The sequence below is a fragment of the Ciona robusta genome, chromosome 11 (genome assembly GCF_009617815.1).
Source record: "Ciona robusta chromosome 11, ASM961781v2".
NCBI lineage: Eukaryota > Metazoa > Chordata > Ascidiacea > Phlebobranchia > Cionidae > Ciona > Ciona robusta.
The window spans coordinates 3,366,343-3,388,818 of record NC_143245.1 but is presented as its reverse complement, the minus strand read 5'-3'; the positions used below and the strand labels follow the sequence as shown (position 1 = coordinate 3,388,818).

The 22,476-nt window shown below is 34.1% G+C and overlaps 2 protein-coding genes and 1 long non-coding RNA gene across 6 annotated transcripts; 1 reads left to right on the top strand and 2 right to left on the bottom strand.

Annotated features, from left to right (window-relative positions):
• The first annotated feature begins 3,975 nt into the window (after positions 1 to 3,975).
• On the top strand, positions 3,976 to 7,152 carry LOC149728107 (DNA damage-regulated autophagy modulator protein 2-like). The gene is made up of 5 exons (XM_089889017.1): positions 3,976 to 5,054; positions 5,521 to 5,675; positions 6,041 to 6,218; positions 6,395 to 6,471; positions 6,783 to 7,152. Exons 1-5 carry the CDS (start codon positions 4,853 to 4,855, stop codon positions 6,978 to 6,980), a joined length of 810 nt encoding a protein of 269 aa, XP_089745143.1. The 5' UTR covers positions 3,976 to 4,852; the 3' UTR covers positions 6,981 to 7,152.
• Positions 7,153 to 7,558: 406 nt separating this feature from the next.
• LOC149728105 (exportin-1-like) lies at positions 7,559 to 22,476 on the bottom strand. Of its 4 annotated transcripts, XM_089889006.1 has the most exons (27): positions 22,333 to 22,475; positions 22,138 to 22,247; positions 21,335 to 21,485; positions 20,737 to 20,838; positions 20,510 to 20,582; positions 18,389 to 18,611; positions 17,870 to 17,984; positions 17,491 to 17,610; positions 15,374 to 15,428; positions 15,199 to 15,275; positions 14,883 to 15,038; positions 14,410 to 14,604; positions 13,320 to 13,458; positions 13,042 to 13,106; positions 12,576 to 12,693; positions 11,884 to 12,039; positions 11,476 to 11,639; positions 11,090 to 11,191; positions 10,859 to 10,996; positions 10,432 to 10,617; positions 10,174 to 10,296; positions 9,779 to 9,901; positions 9,526 to 9,643; positions 9,241 to 9,375; positions 8,505 to 8,661; positions 8,234 to 8,330; positions 7,559 to 8,041 (listed from the first exon to the last, which is right to left on the bottom strand). In XM_089889006.1, the coding sequence occupies exons 3-27, from the start codon at positions 21,464 to 21,466 to the stop codon at positions 7,895 to 7,897; spliced, it is 3,216 nt and encodes a 1,071-aa protein (XP_089745132.1). In that variant the 5' UTR covers positions 21,467 to 21,485; positions 22,138 to 22,247; positions 22,333 to 22,475; the 3' UTR covers positions 7,559 to 7,894. The 4 variants fall into 4 exon arrangements, with proteins under 4 accessions (XP_089745132.1, XP_089745133.1, XP_089745131.1 ...); XM_089889007.1 differs by lacking the exon at positions 22,138 to 22,247 and having other exon boundaries at positions 22,333 to 22,476; XM_089889005.1 differs by having other exon boundaries at positions 22,138 to 22,413.
• LOC149728106 (uncharacterized) lies at positions 19,298 to 20,503 on the bottom strand. Its single transcript, XR_016386066.1, has 2 exons — positions 20,279 to 20,503; positions 19,298 to 20,216 (listed from the first exon to the last, which is right to left on the bottom strand). It is a non-coding gene; the product is annotated as an uncharacterized LOC149728106 (long non-coding RNA).

Below are 22,476 nucleotides of genomic sequence, written 5' to 3'. Positions count from 1 at the left end.
ATCTGTTCTTGCATTGGCGTACAGATTGCATAAATCTCGCACCTCGCTTAACAGAAACGGACTTCAGCAGAAAAGTAATGACTCTATAACAAGTCTAGTTTACAGCTCAGTTTATTGGAAATGACATCGACATCAGGATACAGATAACAGTAAGGACAGCAAGCATTACCTGGACCGGCTGCCTGCCCATACAGCACTGGAAGGGCTTATAAAAATGGCAATAACTAAAAATGCAAGAAGAAGCATTACACACGACGACACGAGAAGAACATTATACAGCAAGGCGCATTGTTATACAGGGCCCAGTTACAAGAAACAATCAAGGCGCAACGCCACACACACATTACACCACTGGAGTCTGGACATATCACATTTCTTTACCTTGATTCCAATGTATTGCATATTTCACCTAAGAATGTCAAGTCATCAGTATTTTCAATCTTGGAAGTCATTCTGGTCAGTGTTTTTGTACTGGGGAGCTTATGTTATGATTCTCAGTTTTTCATTTGACGCTCTTGAAGATGAAAAATATTCAAATGAGTGAATGGCCGACAAGTGCCTCACCAGAATACACAAGCTTACTAGCCTAAATAAGCTGTTGCATTTGAATTTCTGTAGTCAGCACTCAGTGGGAACTTTGAATGTATGGCTTGCTCCTTGCTGCAATATTAAACATAATAATAAACTGCATATCCTATTCTATTCTTGACCATCTGTCCAGCCAAAGAGGAATTTAGAATTACAAAGCTAAGATGAAATTATTCATGATGGAAATACTTTAAAACTTTGATGGCAAATAAAAGTACCCTGGATGTCTGGATAGTGGATATGTATCTTTCCTGGACTGGATAATGCCAAAGTTACAAACAAAATTAAGCAAGAAAGAAATATTTCTGTAAACCGTTGGAATCAAACTTTGGGGACACGCAACTTGTTGTTCCTTGGAATGGACTGCAGTCATCTTGACCGCTATTGGTTACATGTGGTAAACAGAAAATAGGTGTTTTATCACCTATGCATCATACCAACTTGTACAACCTGTCACATAACAAACCATACACATGATTTATCACTATATCTTGCATACAAGCATTTGCATTTTGTTATACAAAATGTATACATTTAACCTGTTCTAAACTGACATTACCTTTACCAGCATATACAAACCACAAAAGAGGTACTAGGTAGCATTTCTTTTCAATTTGACCCACCTTTTTTATTGTACAAATGTAAATATGTTTTTTTAAATTACAATGTAACCAAAAATAAACTCCTATTACAATCTCTAAATTTATGTGACTTGGTTCAACTCAACAGTTTAAGAAGGGAAGTTCGAAAGTTATCTTTATTTTTGATTAGCTTTTGGCTTTGACTGTGTCAATGTCCTGCTATCCCAACACCTGGTACATCATTTCTGAAGTTTTTTTAATAAAGCAAGAAATAGGCCTTTTGATAAATACTAGGATTATCGGACAAAAAAAACAAAGTCAAAAAGGGATTTTTAAAAGCAAGCAGTCTACTTAAATTCAAAAAAAACTGAGAAGTGGTAAGTCTTGTAGTTCAGAGAAATATTTATAGCTAGGAAAGTATGGTTAAAATGTCTTTGGGACTAAATTTAGAACTAACAACACAGGCGCGCATAACCAAACAAACATAGCTTCAGTTAAAATTTTACACTGGTGGCCTATCATTAACATAATACACGCAAGCTAAATAAAAAAAATTAAACATTTATACTGTACTAACTGCTAAAACTCCGAGCAAACACTATCTAATGCGATAATTCGCCATATAGCTCAACAAAACTGTCTACAAATCGCACAAGCGCTGCAAAACCATCCGCCTCCAGTTTCGAGAGAGGCGCCGACGGTGTCCAGGCCTGTTATAGAGGGCGCCATGCTACGACACCTTACTTGTTTTAATCGGTTCTTTATAACCAAAGATATTCCAGGTCAAACACCGTGAAATTCATAAAACTGATTTGAAAGTTGCGTGGCGAAAATATTGAGAAGTGTACTACCCACGTGACAAATCACGTCACAAAATTGTTGAAGCGTGGCCGCTCTCATTCAGAAACACTCAGAAAGGCGAGAGGCAGTGTTTTTAGCGAAAAACGAGAGAACAAAAAAAACGCAAAAAAAGCACAAAAAAACGCAGGTTTCGCTTTTACGAATGAATCAGTCACGTGACTAGTACGTTCCTACGTCACAATCACGAAGCTCGTAGTAAAAAAAGGATAGCGCTAGAGATCACTGTGTGAGGACGAATATCTACGCCTATACTGGACCAATTTTAATAAGCAAAGTATTTTTGGAATCAATAAAACAGTCGCTTTATGAATTTACCATAAAAAATAAAAGTGACGTGGGGTGTGTTTACGCACTTTAAAAATGCGCGAAATCATGCAGCGTCACCGTATTTTCCACACCAGCCATTATGAATTAAACCAAGGTTGAATAATTACGTCATAAAATGCGTATTGTTACGTTTGATTCTTACGCTAAAACAGTGGGAAAAAAACAAGATTATAACGTCCCGTAACGTATGTAATACCTCTATTGTGACGTAACAGATCGCGATTGTGACGTAATAAATCGTTAACCTTACGCAAATCAATTACGGTACGGTGACAAGCATGTTTTCGCGCATTTTTAAAGTTAATTTTCGACACGAACGAGTTTTTTTTTAGACAGCATATATCAGTGAGGCCTATTAAACATTTTGAAACCAAAATTTCAGGTGGTCACCAGCTAAAGAATTACCCGCAAGTCAGGCGAATTACGGTGACGCAGTATGTTTTTTTTTGCGCATTTTCAAAGTTAATTTTCGACACGAACGCCCGAGTTTTGTTTTAAAAAATACACAGCGTGTATCAGGGAGGCGTAAGAAACATTTTGAGACCAAAACTTTCACCGATCACAAGCGGCAGTATTACCATTTAAATCTCCAGAAGCACATTACTGGTTGTTATCGGTATACGAATTTGCGAGTTCCTTAAATATCTTATATCCTTATCTGTGCTAGAGGTGCTATTACTGCATAAGCGTGACGAGTAAACAAAATTGGCCTGTGTATTTAGTCCCCCTTCTGTGTATTTAGCTGTCTACACAAGAATAAAAACATATGTTCCTAAAAAAACATAGGCAAATGACCAATATTTTTTATCTGCTCAATACTTCGGTCGACATAATTTTGGCAAATTATTTTTCTGTTTACTTCTTGGTCACGAGGAAGTCACAAGAAGCTTGCGCAACGAAGCGTCACGTCGGTAAAAGGGAATTTCCGCTTCTTTGGCTGAGTTGTGGTGGTAGTAGTAAAACATGCAAGCTGAGGCATATTTTTTTATATATGTATTATATATATTTAACTCTTAGGCATAATTTGTTAGATATTTGACTCTCAGGCATATTCTGTTGAATATTTCAGTCAATTTGCAGGCATATTTTGTTGTATTATGCCTGAGAGTTAAATATATTCAATAGAATATGCCTGAGAGTTCAATGTAAAAAAAGTTATGCCTTAACTTACATGTTTTAGTGTCTACCACTACCGGTAGGGTAGATACCAAGGTCGGTAGATACTACTTAACTCTTAAGCCTAATTTGTTGTATTTAACTCTCAGGCATAATACAACAGATTGTGCCTGAGAGTTAAATATACAGCAGAATATGCATGAGAGTTATTTGTTCAAAAAAATTATGCCTAAGCCTACATGTTTTAGTATCTACTATCTATACCCAAGTTTGTTTCATTGTTCAGGTGGTTTCTGCCTGAGTTTATTTGTTGTTTTTTTTGTGGTGTTTAAATTGTTCAACAAAAATAACATTTTTTGCTCATATTTTAAAATTTTACTCCATATTACCACAAACGTGGAAACACAATTTTACCAAATTGTTTTTGGACTATAGTTTCAACCAATGTTTTTCATGATACAATAAAAAATATGTGTTTTTTGTTGAAGTCTTTGAACTTCACACAAAAATAATAAATTAAATTGAAATTGTTGTTGTGCTGTTGCATCTTGGTTTTAAGAATGAAAGATTATAATATAAGGACACATAGGTGTAATTGTTCGTGTGTATGACAGGGCCAATTGCGGTTGCTTTGAATGCCTGTTCTATTCTATGTGGGTGAGGTCCCGCGGCGTGGCACGCCATGGGTCCTAGGATTTAGGCCATAATTGAATGCCTGTTGCTAAGTTAACTAAAGCCATTAGTTGTCGCTTGTCAGTACTTCTTTAGCTGGAGACCTATAAAAATGTTGGTCTTAAAAATGTTCTTTAGACCTCGCCGCATCACCAGAGTTATAGAAAAACCGAGAAGTCTAACCGTGGACATTGAGTGTCCAAAATGATTTTTGCAATGGATTTAAACAAACTTATTGCGTTTTGTGTTTGTTTCTTTTTATGGGGAGGCATAAAATCGCTTAAATTTACCTTATAATACATTCTTTGCGAAAAAGAAGATATATATATATAAATTTGCCCATATTGAATGATTAAAATAGCTTAAATTTACCACTTTTTAATCTCGTTCAGGCATTTCCCCTACACCTGCTATGTTGTTTTGGAAACAAATTATTGACGCTCAATTTGCCTTTTGCGTAACAATGTTGGACCAATCGGTATTTCTATGGCTCTGGGACTCACTGATACCCACTGTATATTTAATCAAAACCACTTTAGTTTTTATTTGTTACTCATACTCATACATGCTACGTGTAGGATTTTTGTTTACCCATATTCATATTACTCTTTACAACAAACTGAATATGAGAGAATGAAATTAAACAAATTCTTTTTAATACAGATCTCAGTAGGGTTTTTTATACAAACATCACAAAGACACAAACCATGGTGTTTTGGTTCCAAAGAGGAATGGCATTTTTGCCAATCTTTTTAGTAGTTTGGACTTACCTTACATTTATGACATCATATATAATTGCAGTCTCCAGGGGTGATGTAGACCCAGGATTCCCATATATTTCGGACACTGGGGCTCGTCGCCCAGAAAGTTCAATTTTTGGACAAATGTTAAACATCTCAGCTGTGGCAGGTAAATGTCTGTGAGTTTTTAATACATTGTATGGTACAACCACTATTTTAATCTTTCTTGCGCTTTGTCTGAAGTGTCAGACATTTGTGCGACCCATGTTTGGGTGGCAACCCATACTTTGGGAACCACTGCCCTAATTATTTATTAGTTTAACAACAGGATTAAACGCTTGCTTTTTTTACTTTTGCTATCATATAAAGGATTGTCATTTGTCACGTCTACAATAAATGCTTATTGCGCACGTTAACACAACAAGCGTGTGAATGATTTATGTTATTAATATTTAGCAAAATATAAATATTAATTATCAAAAACTGGGGTGGCCAGACCTTTTTTTCCACCCAAGCTGAGGGGTATCGCGCCCATGCCTGTGTTATATGAGAAAAAAAAAACTTTTTTTTTTAAACTTTAGTGTGAGATTCACAATAAGAAAAGTTTTTCCATAAACATAATACTTTGTTTTCAGCTTTAGCATGCTTGTACATTCGCTACAAACAAGTGGATGGATATTTAGAAAAACTTGAAATGACAAAGTTCAACGTTGTGAATCGACTTAATAAAATCGGGATGTTTTTTTCTGTGTTGATTTGCTTAGGCATATCTTTGGTTGCAAACTTTCAGGTATGCACAATGCACTATTATAATTTATTAAAAATCAATAAATTTACTTCCAATTTCTTATCTGTTTTAATTGCAAAACGAAGTAACTATACTAAATTTTATAATTATTTTAATTTTCAAAAATGTTTAAAATCTACTCAAGTTTTGTACACCCTTTTCCTTTTTTGCCAAAAAGCAAACATACAATGCAAAACTTTAGAAATAAAATAATCACTGAAACTGAAACATTGTTTTCTATCTGGAACAAAAGAAAAAATAATAAATGTGTACCAAGTTTAAAAATCCTAAGCTTGGGCTTGGTATATAATATTTTCTTTCACCACATGGCATAAAATTAAAAATTGTTTGTTATTATTACTTGGCAGGAAACAAGCGTACTGTATGTTCATCTTGTTGGCGCAATGCTTGCGTTTGGATTGGGCACATTATATGAGTTTCTTCAAACATATATTACTTACAAAATGCATCCAGAGGTTAATGGAAGGCGTATATTTCATGCGAGACTGGCAGTGTGCGTTGTCAGTTTAATGGCATTTGTAGGAGGTAATGCTGGCCTTACGCTTAAAATTAACAATGTTACCTGCGTCATAAAATGTATCACTCACTGTATAACACTAGGATACACTACTTAGCTAACATTAAAGACGAATCCAAATTAAAGAAGTTGATCAAAGTCATTGTTGTTAAAATTAGTAAATTACTCTTATTTTGCTAAATAGGTTTTATAGCAACATCATGCACAACCGCTGTTAATAAAGCTGGAGATATAAAGTTTCACTGGAAGCCTGGACAACCAGTAAATATCTTGTGTTCTGATTATTAGCTGACTTAATACTATATGCTAGCCAATTAGGTTATAATTTTCCCATTTATATTAAACTTCCACTAGTTCCCACCTCTTGGAAAGTAATTTAGGATTCATTCAAGAAAATGATCTTTAAACAACTTTAGATAAAACTATGTTATTTTTTATGAAAGATCTCTCAGTTCTAGATTACTAGTTTTGGAGATTATATTGTGTATCATCTGTAGTGGTAGCAAAGTGACTCAAGCTTATTGTCAACTGACTGAAGCTACAGAGCTTAATTCACTTATTTTACACCACAGGGCTACAGTGCTCATTTGGCAAGCACCATACTTGAGTGGGTGTTAGCTGGTTCATTTCTTGCTTATTTTTTCACATTCATTCGAGACTTCCAGCAAATAACAATTGGAACAAATACTGAACTACACCATGAGACATTATACCATGATGGGGTGGAACAGCTGCATGATGAAAGAGAAGATAGAGACATTGTGGCATAATTCCTTGTGTTTTGCAGTCTTCCGTCATTCCATGCCACGAGAATCACATTTTTATACATGCTAGTGTTATTTTATCACCCAATGCAATCAATGTATTTTTAATTCATCTTTCGCGATTTCATGTTTTAGCAAGACTTTCTCTTCTTATGTTATTTCAGGATAAGAAAACAAATTGTTAATCAGTAGTATTTCTATTTCCTATATTGCTATAAAAGCATGTAGGCAGTTTGTTTCATAAACCTATTGGGATGTAGAAGTTACAATATTCTTTTGAAAAAGCTAACTACCTCATTAAATGTAAAGGGCAGTTTTTATAACAAGGGTGTTCTGTTTCACACAACTCATGCCAGCTTATGTGCTATGTATGTTACTTTGTGGGGTTTTTAGTATTCTACCCAAATGATGACTGCTTCTATCCTTGCGTTAGAGGCTCATTCACTTAAGCATGGTTGGTTACAGAAATAATATAACCATGCTTGGTTACATAGAAATAATAACCAAACAACTTTCTAGGTTTGAGGACTAATCTTTGTTGTTCATGGAGTAGCAGAAACAGAATTTCATTAACATGAACAAAATTGAGACTTTTTAACAAATGGTTTATTGCTTCCGTTTTCCAAAACTAACAAAAATAATTTGAGAATCAAGCGACAAACATAAAAGTTTGAAAAGAAAATGTACAAGTTGCTGGATCACAATTGGTTGCAAACCCTGGTCGTGTTCTGTACTAATGCGTAAACCTATATTGATAAGCACTATTTTTATTTAAACAACATATTATACAAGTTGATACTGGATGTTCGAAAATCAAGTCGTGGTCCCGTCGAATGGTGAAACAGCACAAGCCGTCCTGTCTGACCCCCGGTGGCCAGCAGGAATAATTACAACCACAAGTTTACTACGTTGTCGTCAACTCAGTCCTGCATTTCTTCATTGACTTCATGTGGATTTACAATGCCAGGTACAGCCATCTGCGCTCGTCGTTTTTCCTCTTGCGCCTTTGAAAGAGTCGCCTCTCTTTCTTCCAAGAACAAGTCGGTCGTGTCTTCCCCAGCAAACTCCTGTAACAAAAACTAATTAGCGATGTCAAAAAACAAAATTATCTTGGAAAACTTAATATCTGTAAACGGATATGCTTTTTTACGTTTGTGAAAGAAGTTTAAAACTTAGTTATAGAAACCTTGTTTTTGAATGACCGAAAAACATGTTGCGAAAATGAGTTTGTACAAGAAGATAGACACAATAAACAATACCTTGATCTGAACAAGGAAGTCTCGTAGATGGTCTTTAAACAAAGCAATATCGTGGTTCAGACTGAACAGTCCTCGTACAAATAACTTTATTTGGGCACTGTAAAAATTAATAGTGATTTTTAATGTATAGATTAATAAATTAAAGAACAAAGCCTGAATGAATGGAACTTATTTATCCTCGTAGGCAGGTCAACAAAGTGTTATGTTTCATACCTACGTGCATGCCTACAAGAAAGTAACTATTTGTAATGAATGGTTGACATGAACTTACTCTTGAAGGTGGGGGAATGCTGTTTTCAGCAGATTGGCCACATATTCTTGCACAAATACTAAATTGTTGGGTTGATTGGCGTGTAGTGGCACTGTTATCTTATTCTGTTCAACTAAACTAAACATGTAGGCAAGTATGGATGCATGCATCGTCAAACCTAAATGGGAAAACATTAAAAATTAATTTTGCTTACAGATAGTGCAGCATTTTAAAGGGCCTAAACACACCCAAATGTACATCGCTTAAATAGATAGTGTGTTTTTCTGATACCAACGGCACCTTACTTGTTTTGATCGGTTCTGTATAACCAAAGGATTCAAGCTCAAACACCGTGAAATTCATAAAACTGATTTGAAAGTTGCGTGGCAAAAATATTGAGTGTACTATCCACGTGACAAATCACGTCACAAAATTGTTGAAGCGTGGCCGCTCTCATTCAGAAAGGTGAGAGGCAGTGTTTTCAGCGAAAAACGACAGAAAAAACGCAGGTTTCGCTTTTACGAATGAATCAGTCACGTGACTAGTACGTTCCTACGTCACAATCACGGGGCTCGTAGTAAAAAAAGGATCGCGCTAGAGATCACTGTTTGAGGGCGAATATCTACGCCTATACTGGACCAATTTAAAAAAGGAATGTATTTTTGGAATCAATAAAACGGTCGCTTTTTGAATTTACCACGAAAAATAAAACTAACGTGGGGTGTATTCACGCACTTTAAAGAGACAGGAAACGTACCTGCAGTGTGAGAGGTGTCAGTGCCAACACTGAAAACGTGCTGTAAAATATCAGTAAAGTACATTTGGTAAAAACTTTGTGCTGCATCATCCACCAATGTAATATTCTGCAGCAACTGGTACAGAATGCTCAAACCTGTAGCGGATATAAAATATCAACAACAACTAAATTTCATTAATTTATATAATCTATTTTAATTTTTACAATATTATTTACACTTTTTGAAGAGCTTATATACATACTATTTTAGATATCATAAAGTAAATACTAGTAGAACATACGTACCTGTATGAGCCACATTTCTCATAGTATGCTTGAAGGCCCATATAATGGAGTCAAGGACAAGTTTAAACTGAGGTTGAGGTATGCTGAGTAAAGCAGGGAAGCAGTGGTTGTTTACAGCCTGTTGGAATAAATTAAGTAATTTATCAGTATAACAAGTTAAATATATTTCATTCCTTTATTTGTAAAATGAGTAAAGATACAGTTCCTTAAAAATCAACCGAGAGGCAAGCTAGTAAAACAATAATAAACGCACCTGCAACAGTAAGAAGAAGTTAGTTCTGTATTCAGGGAATTCTTCAAAATCTTTGTTAATCATTTCAAGGGTGCATTCAAAGACAGCATCAAAGATTTGACCGATTTCTTTTGTTATTGCACCCTGGGAAAAAAACAGAAATATTTAAATAAAAAACTATATATACACACTTGCCAAAAATACATCATGATGAACAAGTCACAAAATATATTTTCGAATCTACAAGTATATTAGTTTACTTAGTTATTGGCGAAATATGTGTTTGGTACACCATTAGTTGACCCGGATTTTTGCTCGCTGTGTATTATGTTGTTATGACACAGCAAGAATCATCCAACAATTTGAGCGGTAAATAAGATTCACAAAATAAATTACATTCTGTGCAGCTTACACACCTCAAGTTTATTAACAATAGTAGCAATGGTGCTTAAGACTTCAGGTTCTCGAGCAGCGGGCACATTTGTCCGGTAATCAATCAACACAGCTTCTAATAATGGTGGAACAAAGTTTTCTGCCACCTGGAATTTTATAAGCAACAAAAAATTATTTTACAATAGAAACAACATATTTTATGCTATAATCCATCCCTAGGCTTAGTTGTAAATTTCTGGATCAAGCCATTACGACTCAATCTTCCTTATACAATATCTTACCATTTCTGGGTCAGTAGCTCTGCTAACCCATCCTGATATTAACTTAAGTGTTTCCTTCTTAACCGTCCTCATGCTTCTAATAAGAGGTTGTTTCATAACACCTTCACCATTTTGTTGAATTGCAGATGAAATGTTTTCACTTAAACATTTGTAAACGTTCAGCATATCAAGGTATATTCGACCAAGCTGGGAGAAATTGTAATGATTATGATAAAAACACTTTTAATTCTATAATAAACAGCCAATTAATAGACTAAACACTTAAGAGGAAATTTATTTTAAATCTTTTTATTACAAGTGGAATCAATTCTTTAAATATGTTTAACCTGAAAAATCTAGAAAAAAAATAATTTAAATAAATGATTACTGCATTAAAATACATAAAAACATTCCATTTTTATACATTTAAAGTCATAAGTTTACACACCTGTTGAACAAAGCTGTGTCCAACAGCTTTTCCAGCTCGAACATTTGTTTTTAAGATGCTGCCAAGTTGTTTTACTGTGGGGGGATCCTTAAGTACATCCACATCTTTGGTAGCTTTCTGAATGATGCTGTCCCATACCTAATGGATAAGTTAAAAGATAAATTTAAAATCCATGGACAACAGAGTTGACGAACACAATTCGCACCTAACTTTGTGCAGTGAAATATGTACCTGGTTTGGTAGTAACATGTATTTTTCAATCAAGTGTTCCTGAACGACTGAATCTGTTTGTGCGCTGATCATGAAACCGACAGCTTCGTAAAACGTGTGAACCTGTAATATTGAACATTTGAACACAATGTAAAAATTAAATAATTGTAAATGTAAACACTATTCTATTGTAGATCTATGCAACTGCATTAATGATCAAGTGCTACAACATAACCGACCAATATCAATTTTTTATCAAATCAGATTCTGTAAGATATACATTTTGTCAAAGACAGCAACAGCATCATTAGCCTGTTGTTCAAATAGAATCTGGTATAGATATAATATATAAAAAGACATATACATGTAAAATTTATCTATACAATAATATAGACGTATGCCCATACTTGTTGTGGTTGTAAATCACATATGATGGTGTTGATATTTGATAAAATTTCTTCAATAAACGGCATCACTTCTCCTGCTTGCATTTGCACAAAGTGTCGCCGACATTTCTGTGCAATCTTAATAAAGGTGTCGCACGCCATGTCTTGTACACCATCATGAGTTTCTGCGTATCATAATATATTTCTACTGTAATACTGTTAGATGATATTGTGTTTACAGTCGGCGAACTACGTCACTGTCAATTGTAATTTATGTCGCCCATTGTTACTTGATCATTCGTGGCAAACTACAGAACGAGTCGCTTGTTATGTCACTCACTTGCTTCGTGCCTCTTAATTGGTGAAAAGACTTTTTCTGGCACACACATTTTCTGGTTTGCAACAAAATACAACTTAAACTTAACTCACCATGCATGAACTCAAACAACTTGTTAACAACAGTTTTCAAAAATCTCCAATGAGCACGTAAGAAGCGAGGATACTGCCCGACAACGTACATAATGTTTGACGCGATGATCGCTTTGTTATCTTTCCCTCTCTTCTGCTCACACAATCCAAGCAAATCTAAGAAACATTAATTCGTAATGCAAGTCCAATACACATTCACTACATCTGACAACATTATAGGAAATATTCAATGCATCATAAATTCTTTTTTCAAACTGTTATTTCAATGTACTTTTGTGATTGTCATTATCCTAGCATTTCCCACAAATATAACTGTAGTTTCAGATTCACAAGTTGACATATATGTAAGAATGGACAATACAAAAAACAACCCATAATAACATTATGAAACAATTTTTGAACTTTTTATACCGCATGTAACAGCAAGGCTACTATTGAATTTTTGTAAAACTGATTTATGTGGGTAAAATTGACATTGTAATAAACAGTAAAAAAAGATTTAAAATAAAATATTCCACACACTGGCATAGAGTACCGACATGCGACGCCGACACAGTCCTACGATTTTCGAATTCGATACTCTGTTTAATGCAGAAACACACACAATGTTTCGACGGTGAGTAGTATAGGCAGCTAGCACAACTTCAGCTGTACAAGTTAATACATAAGATGTGTCCTGTCTTACAACCCACCTCTAATAACAGTAACAAGAAAACGTTTTTCATCCTCCTCATGCATGGCACCACTGATGCTTCCAATGGCCCAGCATAATGTGTTTAAGTTCTTCCACGACCACTCTGACCCATTCACCTGAAATTAATTGGTGATGTGCAAATGGGTGTGTAAATGTGACGACTGAGTAGAGCTGCAATTACACAGCTAGTTTGAATATTTAATACTGTTGCATAATTTGGGATATAAACATTTTATATCTGCCCCAAACTTGTTAAATTGCAGGAAAGACAGGGATAGGTAAACACACATTACCCCAGCTTTAGCACTTATTATACCTATATAATATAGATATATTTTTAATAAAATTTATATATATATATATGGTATTGGATTATTGGTATATATATATATTATATTTATATATATTCTTCACCTTACACTAACACAGTCTAGTTACAAAGCATTGAATTCTAAAACCACTACCTGATTATGAAGCTTTTCTGTCATGATTCTCTCAGTGTCAACATAATCCAAATGAGTGAGATATACTGTAAGATAACAAATAACATCATAGAGCAAATAACTAATGGGTGACAGATGGGTATTCAAAGAACTAAACTGATAATAACTGTACCATACATTTCATTAAAATAGACAAACAAATAGTAAAACATTCAATGCTAACATAACAGCCTAAACCACCCCTTGGAAATCCAAACATTTCATTTCCATATTTGCAATTTTTTTATAAAAAAACTTACCTAATGTTTCTCTCATGTTTTTGTAAAGGTTAATGGAGTCTGTGTCTTTCATGAACTCACGAACCACTTCCCCTTGTTCATTCTCAACAACCAACACTTCTTCAGGTTTTGCCATTCTGCTTATCATGACCAACCTAACCTGAAAATAATAACAAAAAAGATAGAAAAGTGAAAGTAGTTTTTCAACTCAATCACTTTTTTTAGTAACTGAGTTTTCTGGCAATAATGACAGACAAAACATGAGTTTTTTTATTAAAATCAATGTTTGCAAGTGGGGTGAATAAAACAATGGGATAATTGGGATACTTACAAAAAGACAACCCACCTAGCCCGCTTAAAATCATGTCGCAAACAGCTTTTGTAGGTAAAACCTATTTATTTGACCGACTTTTCAATTCTCTGTTTCATTGTAAGCGGTAATTATTTTTCCGTAAAACACAATTTACTAAATTAAACAATTGATAAAAAATCTTTTTATGAGGTTTGCTAAACTTTTTATTGTAAGAAGGTTTTTTGTGATAAACATATTATGAAACCAGTTGAGATAATGAGGTAGCTTGCTGCTGACACATTTATATATTTTAATTTTTACAAACATTTCATACCTTTTTCTCTAGTTTTTTTTACCTCAAAATTGCTTTCAACTATTTTTGTTCTTGTTTTTTATTACCACGGCCAATATTAGCTTTGTTATTGAATTGCGTTTAAAGTCATGTATAATATTATATGCATACATTATAATTTTAAAGTTAATCATGTATCAAAAACATATCTTCTTACAGCTTTTCTTACATTTTCTAATGGTGTAACAACTAACAAGACCTTTAAAAATGGGTAAAATTTTGTCTCTTTTCCACCAAACCTTAGTTGACTTGACTAGTATATATATATAGATTTATTATGCTTGGTAGTACCAGAGGTAACAACTGTTTATTTGTTTTTTTAAAATATTAAATAAAATAGCTATAGTGTACTCATGTACTGCTATATTTAATTTGTGTAAGTTGCCCTATACTTATGATAACCATTGCATTTATAAAACAATTTTAAAATGTGAATATTGCTATAATGTTCTTCCTACATCACTTACTTTCGATAATATTGGTAAATATATTTGTCTTCTTGTAGGAACACTAATTTCCGATGCGGCAAGTGTAATGGCTGGTCCTGTTGTAAATGGACTTTCCCTGTACAATTCAGCAGATAAAGAATTCCAATATTCCAGACAGATTTTAAAAATTTCAGTTTCTTCCACTTCAGAAATATGAACAAGGTAACCAAGAGCCTACAATGATTAAATATGATTGGGTGATACAAACTTCGTCAGCTATTACTGCAACACAAGTCCAAAATTGTTGTTCACAGCTTATTTATATACCACTTCCTATTCAGATACCACCTTTTTTAAACTATACATTTTATATTAGGGACAAGTACCACTGGATGTCTACTGACCACTCTTGCAAATTGGAGAGAAAATGTAACAGACTAATTTTTAAAATGAGAGCTCTATTTTTTTAAATATATAATAAATGAAACTAAAAAGTATAATAACCCCCTCACATCAAGTAAATGTGGTCGCATGTCTTGTTTTTCCACAAGCTGACCGTGCTCTTTGAGGTAGGTGCACAGAAACAATGCAAGGTTTTGAATAAAGTTCTGTTCAGTATCAGAACCATTTGCATACGCAACTTTCATGTTTATATTTGGTGGTAACATCTAGGAATAAAACGGTTGTTAAGAAACTTAAATGCTTAGCCTAAAAATCTTAAACCGAAATAAATTCAACAATTTGTAATGGTATACATATATGGATAATATATATTGGTTTCTGCAGACAACTCTGTATGTAACTTTGAATGAAAAAAAATGTTTTTACCTGCTTCAGTTGTTGCATTGTGTGCGAAAACAGCTTGACAAATTGTTCATCATATTTACCAGCAACACTTACACCAGCTATAAAACATTAGTTAGTTAATACAACAGTATATACACACTGATATTTAAAGGCCTACTGTTAGTTATAGTATATTTGAATGCATACAAAACCTTACCTATTTCTGTAATGCACTTTAGCGTCACATTTCTAAACATGGGAAGATTCAAAAACTAAAAAAAAATGCAGTTGTTAGGTTGTTGTTGTTGTTAAAAATATTCCTATGCAGTGGTTGGTCAGTGGTGTGCAGGCATGTAAAAAACAAAAATCCGTTCCGGCAGTTTTCCCAAACGCGTGCGTTCTACCCGCTGTAACTAATCCTGCCTTCGTGTGCCGCTTACATCACTTACACAAGGCTTTTGGATATAAGCCAACGATTTGTCCCACGATCATTATCGTAGCGCAAGATTTTAATTAAAAATGTGTCAACCATGTTCCGTCTTTTCCCGATTAAAGTCTAATTGCCACGACAATTTCCATGTGTAACACACACGTGACTGTCACAGGGCTAAAAGTTTGTCGCTAGAAATTAAGTTTTCCTTATAAAACTTTTTAAATACGTACGGCATAATGGTATTTATAATACGCGTGACAAACTTTGTCCGGTCAACCTTGAAGTTGAAATCGCGTAGGCGCTGAGGCGGCGCCTACGTACGAAATAATAGCACGGAGGCGGCCTCCGTACACGAATTAACAAAAAAATATGTATTTTTACTAGTAAATTTATTAATATTTTCGTATTGTTCTCACAAAAAATATACCATTGCGGTAAAGAAAATCAAAATTAACGACGTGACAATAAGAGAACGGATATTTAGGCATGCGTTGACCGCATGGTACTTGGTCATGTGTTGACCGCATGTGCAGAATCTGTTATATAGCTGTTACGTATGCGTAATTGTCTTATTTACGTCACAATCGTCACTTTGAACATGCGGTAATCATGCTTGGAACAGGTTAGTAACGTTAGTTTAAACCAGGTTCAAACAAACGTTGTTGATTAATATTCATTGTAGATGAAAGTATTCATTGTAGATGGAACAATTCTTTACTTGATCGCAAACGTTCAACTTCAAACCTGTTTTCAAGCTCCCGCTGGCTAAATAATCAAGGGGACAATCGCTATTATGACGCACACAATCAATGTGTGAATTCCTATTATCTCGTAATTAATTACCAGGTTTATCACCGCCTACATTGTTTAAAAACTTTAGAGTAGGATAATATCGTCTGTTTAGCCCGCTGGTTGTTCTTCATTTTCTAAGTAGCTAACATTGAATGTGTTGCCTTGCCTTTGTACGACGACGCGCGAAAAGGCTAAACTACGACGCACGTGGACGTTAAACTACGACGCACATGGACGTTAAACTATGACGCACGTAAAGGTCAAGTAGAAAGCACGTCGCCTCGAACGAACGATTTATATATCGGTCAATCTTGCAAATACGCACGGGGAAAGGATCAACGCGTAACACTGACGTCCAGCGTTGAGCAAGCGTAAAATAACGATTGTGTTACGTCATAATAGGCTCCGCCTCTGCACTACATTTCAAAACTCGGCGCCTATGATTGAAATCATTAACAGAAGCTGGTTAAGCAAGGAATACTGTACTTAGGAATGTTAAGATTGCTTTTTTGGTTTAATAAAACTGTAAAACTAATTGGTGGTTACCAATCAGTTAAAAAAAACTTACACGTTTCAACAGGAAACGGATTTCCTTTTTAGAATTGCCAGGAGTTTAATAGTGCTTTAACCTTTAAGATTGTCTGTGTTTTATATTCGATAATACACTGATCTACACTCTCCGAACATACAGGAGTTGAAATATTGGTTCGTATTATTATGTATTCTATTCCATTAACTACAACCCCTATTATGGCGCAATTAAATAACATGAATGTTATACGAGTTATGTTTGTCACTATTGCCATTGTCTTCGCAATAATGTCGGATTTATGATAATATAAAGCTGTTTGTTACGTTACGTTAGAACTGCACAAATAGATAACTTACGCTTACATTAACATGAAACGTAATATTATGTGGCCAGCGAACGGACGAAATTTCAGAACCACGTGCCAGTTCTTTTTGCCAGGTTATAAAAAAATCCGGCTGAAGCCGGCAACATCGTTAATAGACACTTTTTTACAGCTGGTGATGTGTTTTACTTAATTGATCAGAATTGCGTATAAAAAAAGGGAAATGAAGACTTCTTGACCATTAAGGATAATCACCTTATATATTAGTTGGGTTATTAGTTCAGTTTCAAATATGTAGCCGAGAGGAATCCAGTTTAAAAAGCAAAGTAGAGTGCTGAGTGTAGCGTTGACCAGTGGTGCATTTTGAGAATTATCCTAAAATCATTTATTTTATGAATGAAATAAAAAAATGTTTTAAAAACTAAGAATATATATATATATATATCAAGATTTTGTATTACTTTTTATTGGTTTATATATTATTCATTACATTTAGTTTGATTCTTAGGAAAAGGAATAATAGAAGAACACACAAAAATCAAAATATATACACTAATACACATTTACAGTAGTATTCATGTGCAAGTGCAACATAATAATTTTAAATTTTAAAAAATAATTAAATAAGACTCACCATTACAAACTGACATAGCTGAAATATATCAGAAAACTCATTACACATGCTGTCCTTTAAGTGCTTTGCTTTTACTTGTGTCATCTGATCTTGTGAGAAATCAAAAACTTCTTCACTAAATGATGAAAAAAGTTTAATAATTTATAACATAATTGAATTTTATTTTAACAATTAAAACCGATTGCAGTAAGCATGGATGAATGATTGTTAAAGCAATAATTAACAACGACATTAAATAGATAAAAATAAACAGCAGTTTTGATTTTATTATTACCACAGAAGCCGGGGTTGAGGTGACAGGGTAGGGTAAGCACTTCAACCATAGATTTTCTGCACAACATACAAGTACTAAACCAATGTGAAGTTCATTTCCATTACTTTTGCAGCCGATCACTACTTTACTTTTATACCATTATTATTTAGTATTAATGCCTATAAATAATAAATTACACTTAACTATAAGCCTATTACTTTTATTTGTCACATGTCACATCAATTACTGTAACTTAATATTCTAACCTGAGTAGTTTAAGAATAACCATGTTATTTTGACACAGAGATTCATTTGTACGACTTGCACCAACAATGTCGCTAATAAATGTTGGCCAGTTCTTGGGCCAATCTTGTTTCAATATCTGAACTAGAATCATGTTTAGTTTGCCAAGATAAGTCTTTTCTTTTTCACTGAGAGCGGCATCTGATGAAGTCTTGATTATTAAAGCCACAATGTACTTCTTGATTCCTACAGTAGCAAAAAAAGCAAACCATAATTATTTGGATAGGCAACTAAAGCAACAATAATGTAAAACGTTTTATTACTTTTATGCTAATTTATATATGATTTATATATGAAGTCGAATTAAATCTGTTACACTTACCGAGTTACATTATTTATAGCATAGGTGATTTGTTTTACCAGAATTCAATATTTGTTAGCTTAGCATTATATAAATGGTAAATACTATATTTTAAATTAAAATATTAGATTCTATTCAATGTTGGGATTCAAGCATCTTGCCACTGAACTGGACCTATATTAGGATAGGCCATTTCACGTCGCACCAACCAACCAATTATCCTGCACTTTCTCAAAAACAAATCCTTTATGGTGTAATCAGCGGCGGATCTGGAGAGGGGTGTTGGTGTTTGAACACCCCCCCTTGGAAATTCTATACTTATTTTTGTTATGTAGCTCTAAACAAAAAACGGCGCGTGTCAAAGTAACGATCGTTTGTGGTTGATTTAAATCGAAATTCTGTGACTTAAAATCAACTACAATACTACGTAAATATATGCGACTGATTGTGCAAGTTGTTGCAATCGTTATCTACATTATCGTATCTACATGCTGACGAAAAGAGGGATGTCTGCCGAGCTAGATTATGGAAACGGTAAATCACAGAGGGAATGGGGCAAACACAAACGGGCTCAAATTAATTTGATATTTTATTGGTTATGTTGACACCGGCAAGCAGCTTAGATAAGAATGTATAATTTGTAATCGCATACAATTAGATACGAAGCGCGAGCGTTACAAGAAAAGACAAGAGATCACAGATCTAATGCGTGAGCACGTTTAAAACTAATTAGCATAGTATTAATCAACCCATTTACTACAACGGTTGACTACGCTCGATTTAAAACAAACCCGAAGTAACCAACAAAGCGGTTTTCAGTTGCCATTGGTGACTGTGGAGCAGTAGGCACAATGCATTGATACATGTATTATAAAGACTTATTATAATTACGTATGAGGGAGGATTGAGTGATTGGTAAAGAATATGTGTAAATACGCTTTGTACAACTCCCGTACCCTTGTACATTAGTTAACCTTGTCGTTGCTTAAAATCGCTTGTTTTTCGTCAATTTGGATAAATCGTAGTCACGCAGTAATCAGGTAATGTTAGAAGTTAATATTATTCATATGATGTTTAATTAAAAATAATGTTTCAATTACAATTAATGATAATACGGTATAAGAGTAGTGCATTTAATGCGTCCCCATTTAAATGCTAATAGTTTGATTCAGTCGTGAATCGTTGTGTGGATTTCTTATCTCACAAACACGTGCCGTTCCAGTGTTTCCGCTATGTAAAGTGCACGAGGAAAGTAATCGTTAATTAATCGTTCATCGTGCGGTTTTAAATCTGAAAATTCAGTCCAAAAATGATAAAAATATATATTTGATTTCAATCAAGAGAATAAAGAAAAAACGCTAAAATTAAGAATTGAGATAAGTGCCGAAAAAAGTCACGAAAAAAACAACAACAACAACAACTGTTCGACAAAAAGAATCTATATGACCACTAACGTGCTCAATTATGCGCTGATATTACCAAAGTAAAATCTACAGTGGTGAAATAGGTCTGGTGATGAAATAAATTGTGTGAACCACTACTATTTCGTAACAAACACGCTGCTTGTCTGAGTAAATCCTGCGTAAGTAATGACATTTTATTATAGTAGCATAGATCAATGTTGCTACCGCAGCGTTGAATTAAAACTCACGGGTTGATTTAAGACATATTGATACGGCGCTTTGCACCTATTAGTTAGACATTTTCTGTCAGAAAAATCCTAGATCCGCCTATAGGTGTAACGTGTAATCACATAGTTGTTTCAGCAAATTACTTTACATACCATCACATTGATTCCTTGGTAAAACTTTCCATCTGGTTTTTATAACATTTTCCAAGATTTGTAGAGCATAGTACTGGAATAATAAATATTTTAACACCAACGAAATTGGAAAATTACTAAAAAAAATTAGCCCACTGCATACAAATTAAACAAAAGGTTAACTGTTAATGTAGGTTAACTACAAATACAAATATAACGCACATTAAAGATTTTGGGCATAAAAATACCTTGGTTTGTTGATTCTGCGAATATTCTAAAATAGTATCAACCCTAGTCCACGATTCCGGGTGTTCTTTCAGTGCAGTCAATATATTCTCAGCAATTCTTTGCTGTAAAGTTTAAAATATATATAATATATTATATATATATATAGGGTAAACAAAAAAAGAAATTACCGTTATTTAAATATGTTTACAATTAGTACTTATGCAAGTATTTTGTAACTGAGGAATCCGAACAATAACACACAAAAAAATCCGAACAATAATTATATATAAGCAGAATATACAGAACAAATTCATTTATAAGTATAAATTTTGTTACTATGCCCTTTTTCATAAGTGGGTTCACAGTACTACCACTTAATCAATGTCTTTTAAATTGTTTAATACACGACACTGCACAACAGTTAGCAACAACGGCATGATGTGTTGGTTAAAGTTAGCTTGTTGCTTATACAACAATCGGAGCGCTAAAAGAATATTAAATGATATAATGTATATTTAACTGCAAAGCTTACAAACATATACGTATATATATATATATATATATATTTAGTTGTGTTCTTGAATATATAATTATAAAAAAATCACAATTTCAACATACTGATTGTCCTTCCCCATTGTATAAACAACCAACCACACTATCCAACAAAGATATATCCAACTTCTGACCAAAATCAAGTAGTTGTTGGCCATGTTGTTGTGTCACATTGACAGACATGGCAATGGGAGGCATAATGTGTTAATGATGTGAGCTGTAAATGTTTAACCATATTAGTGAGATAGTAAACATATATTATATATATATTATATACATTTTTAAATAATCATATTTTTTTAACAATCATACTTAAAAGAAAAAACAAGTCTAAACGGATATTCTGCATATATACCCTGTAAAGCTAATCGAATTGTTTTGTATTATCAGGAAACCCGTTTATATAAGTGTGTTGTTCCACACGGGTAAGTTCGAGTTAGAACCAGATAAATCGTGATTATTGCAACCGTTCTTTTTCGGCCAGGAGATGTTTACAACAAGATCTTGTCTACTATAGAGAGCGCGCACTCTCTCGCACACCCCCGCCACACGTGCAACACTGTGGGAATATTCATTGAAAATTTCCATGACGTCACTGTCTCGCGTATAAACAGAAGGTTTGAAGTCGGGTCGCGCTGATATTTCGAGCTTAGGCCGGTTGTTTTAAACTTGCTTATGTACGTCAGACTGACTATCAGTAAACAAAGATTTACGCTTTGTGTTGCAACACAATAACAATTTCAGAGCTTATTAACATACAAGCCAAACATTGCTTTGTGGCCCATTCTCTCGGGAGCGAGTATTTTTTACGAAATATACCAGTATAGGGTAAATAAATACGACATACCACTATGCACCACAATACTTACGTTAGGTATAAGCGAAATTGTAAGTTTAACTTTGCCTCTTAACGATTGCCTTGCGAGTTCTTTAATAACAAATTTTAAATTTCCCGCCACTGCCTTGGCTTCGAATAGCACTAACGAATAGATAAGGCGTTGTAAATACAAGCAATTTCGGCCCTTTCACAATAAAATTACTAATCATTCACCCTATAGTCTTACCAGCTACAAATTTCTTCGCAATTTCAACTGGTGTTTTGGCCATGTTCGTAAGAGATTGATAAAGATGAAAAACGCTCTACTAACTCCAGACCGGTTAAAACTGGTTTACACCAATTTCCACCGCTGTCAGCTTCGTAGATGTTC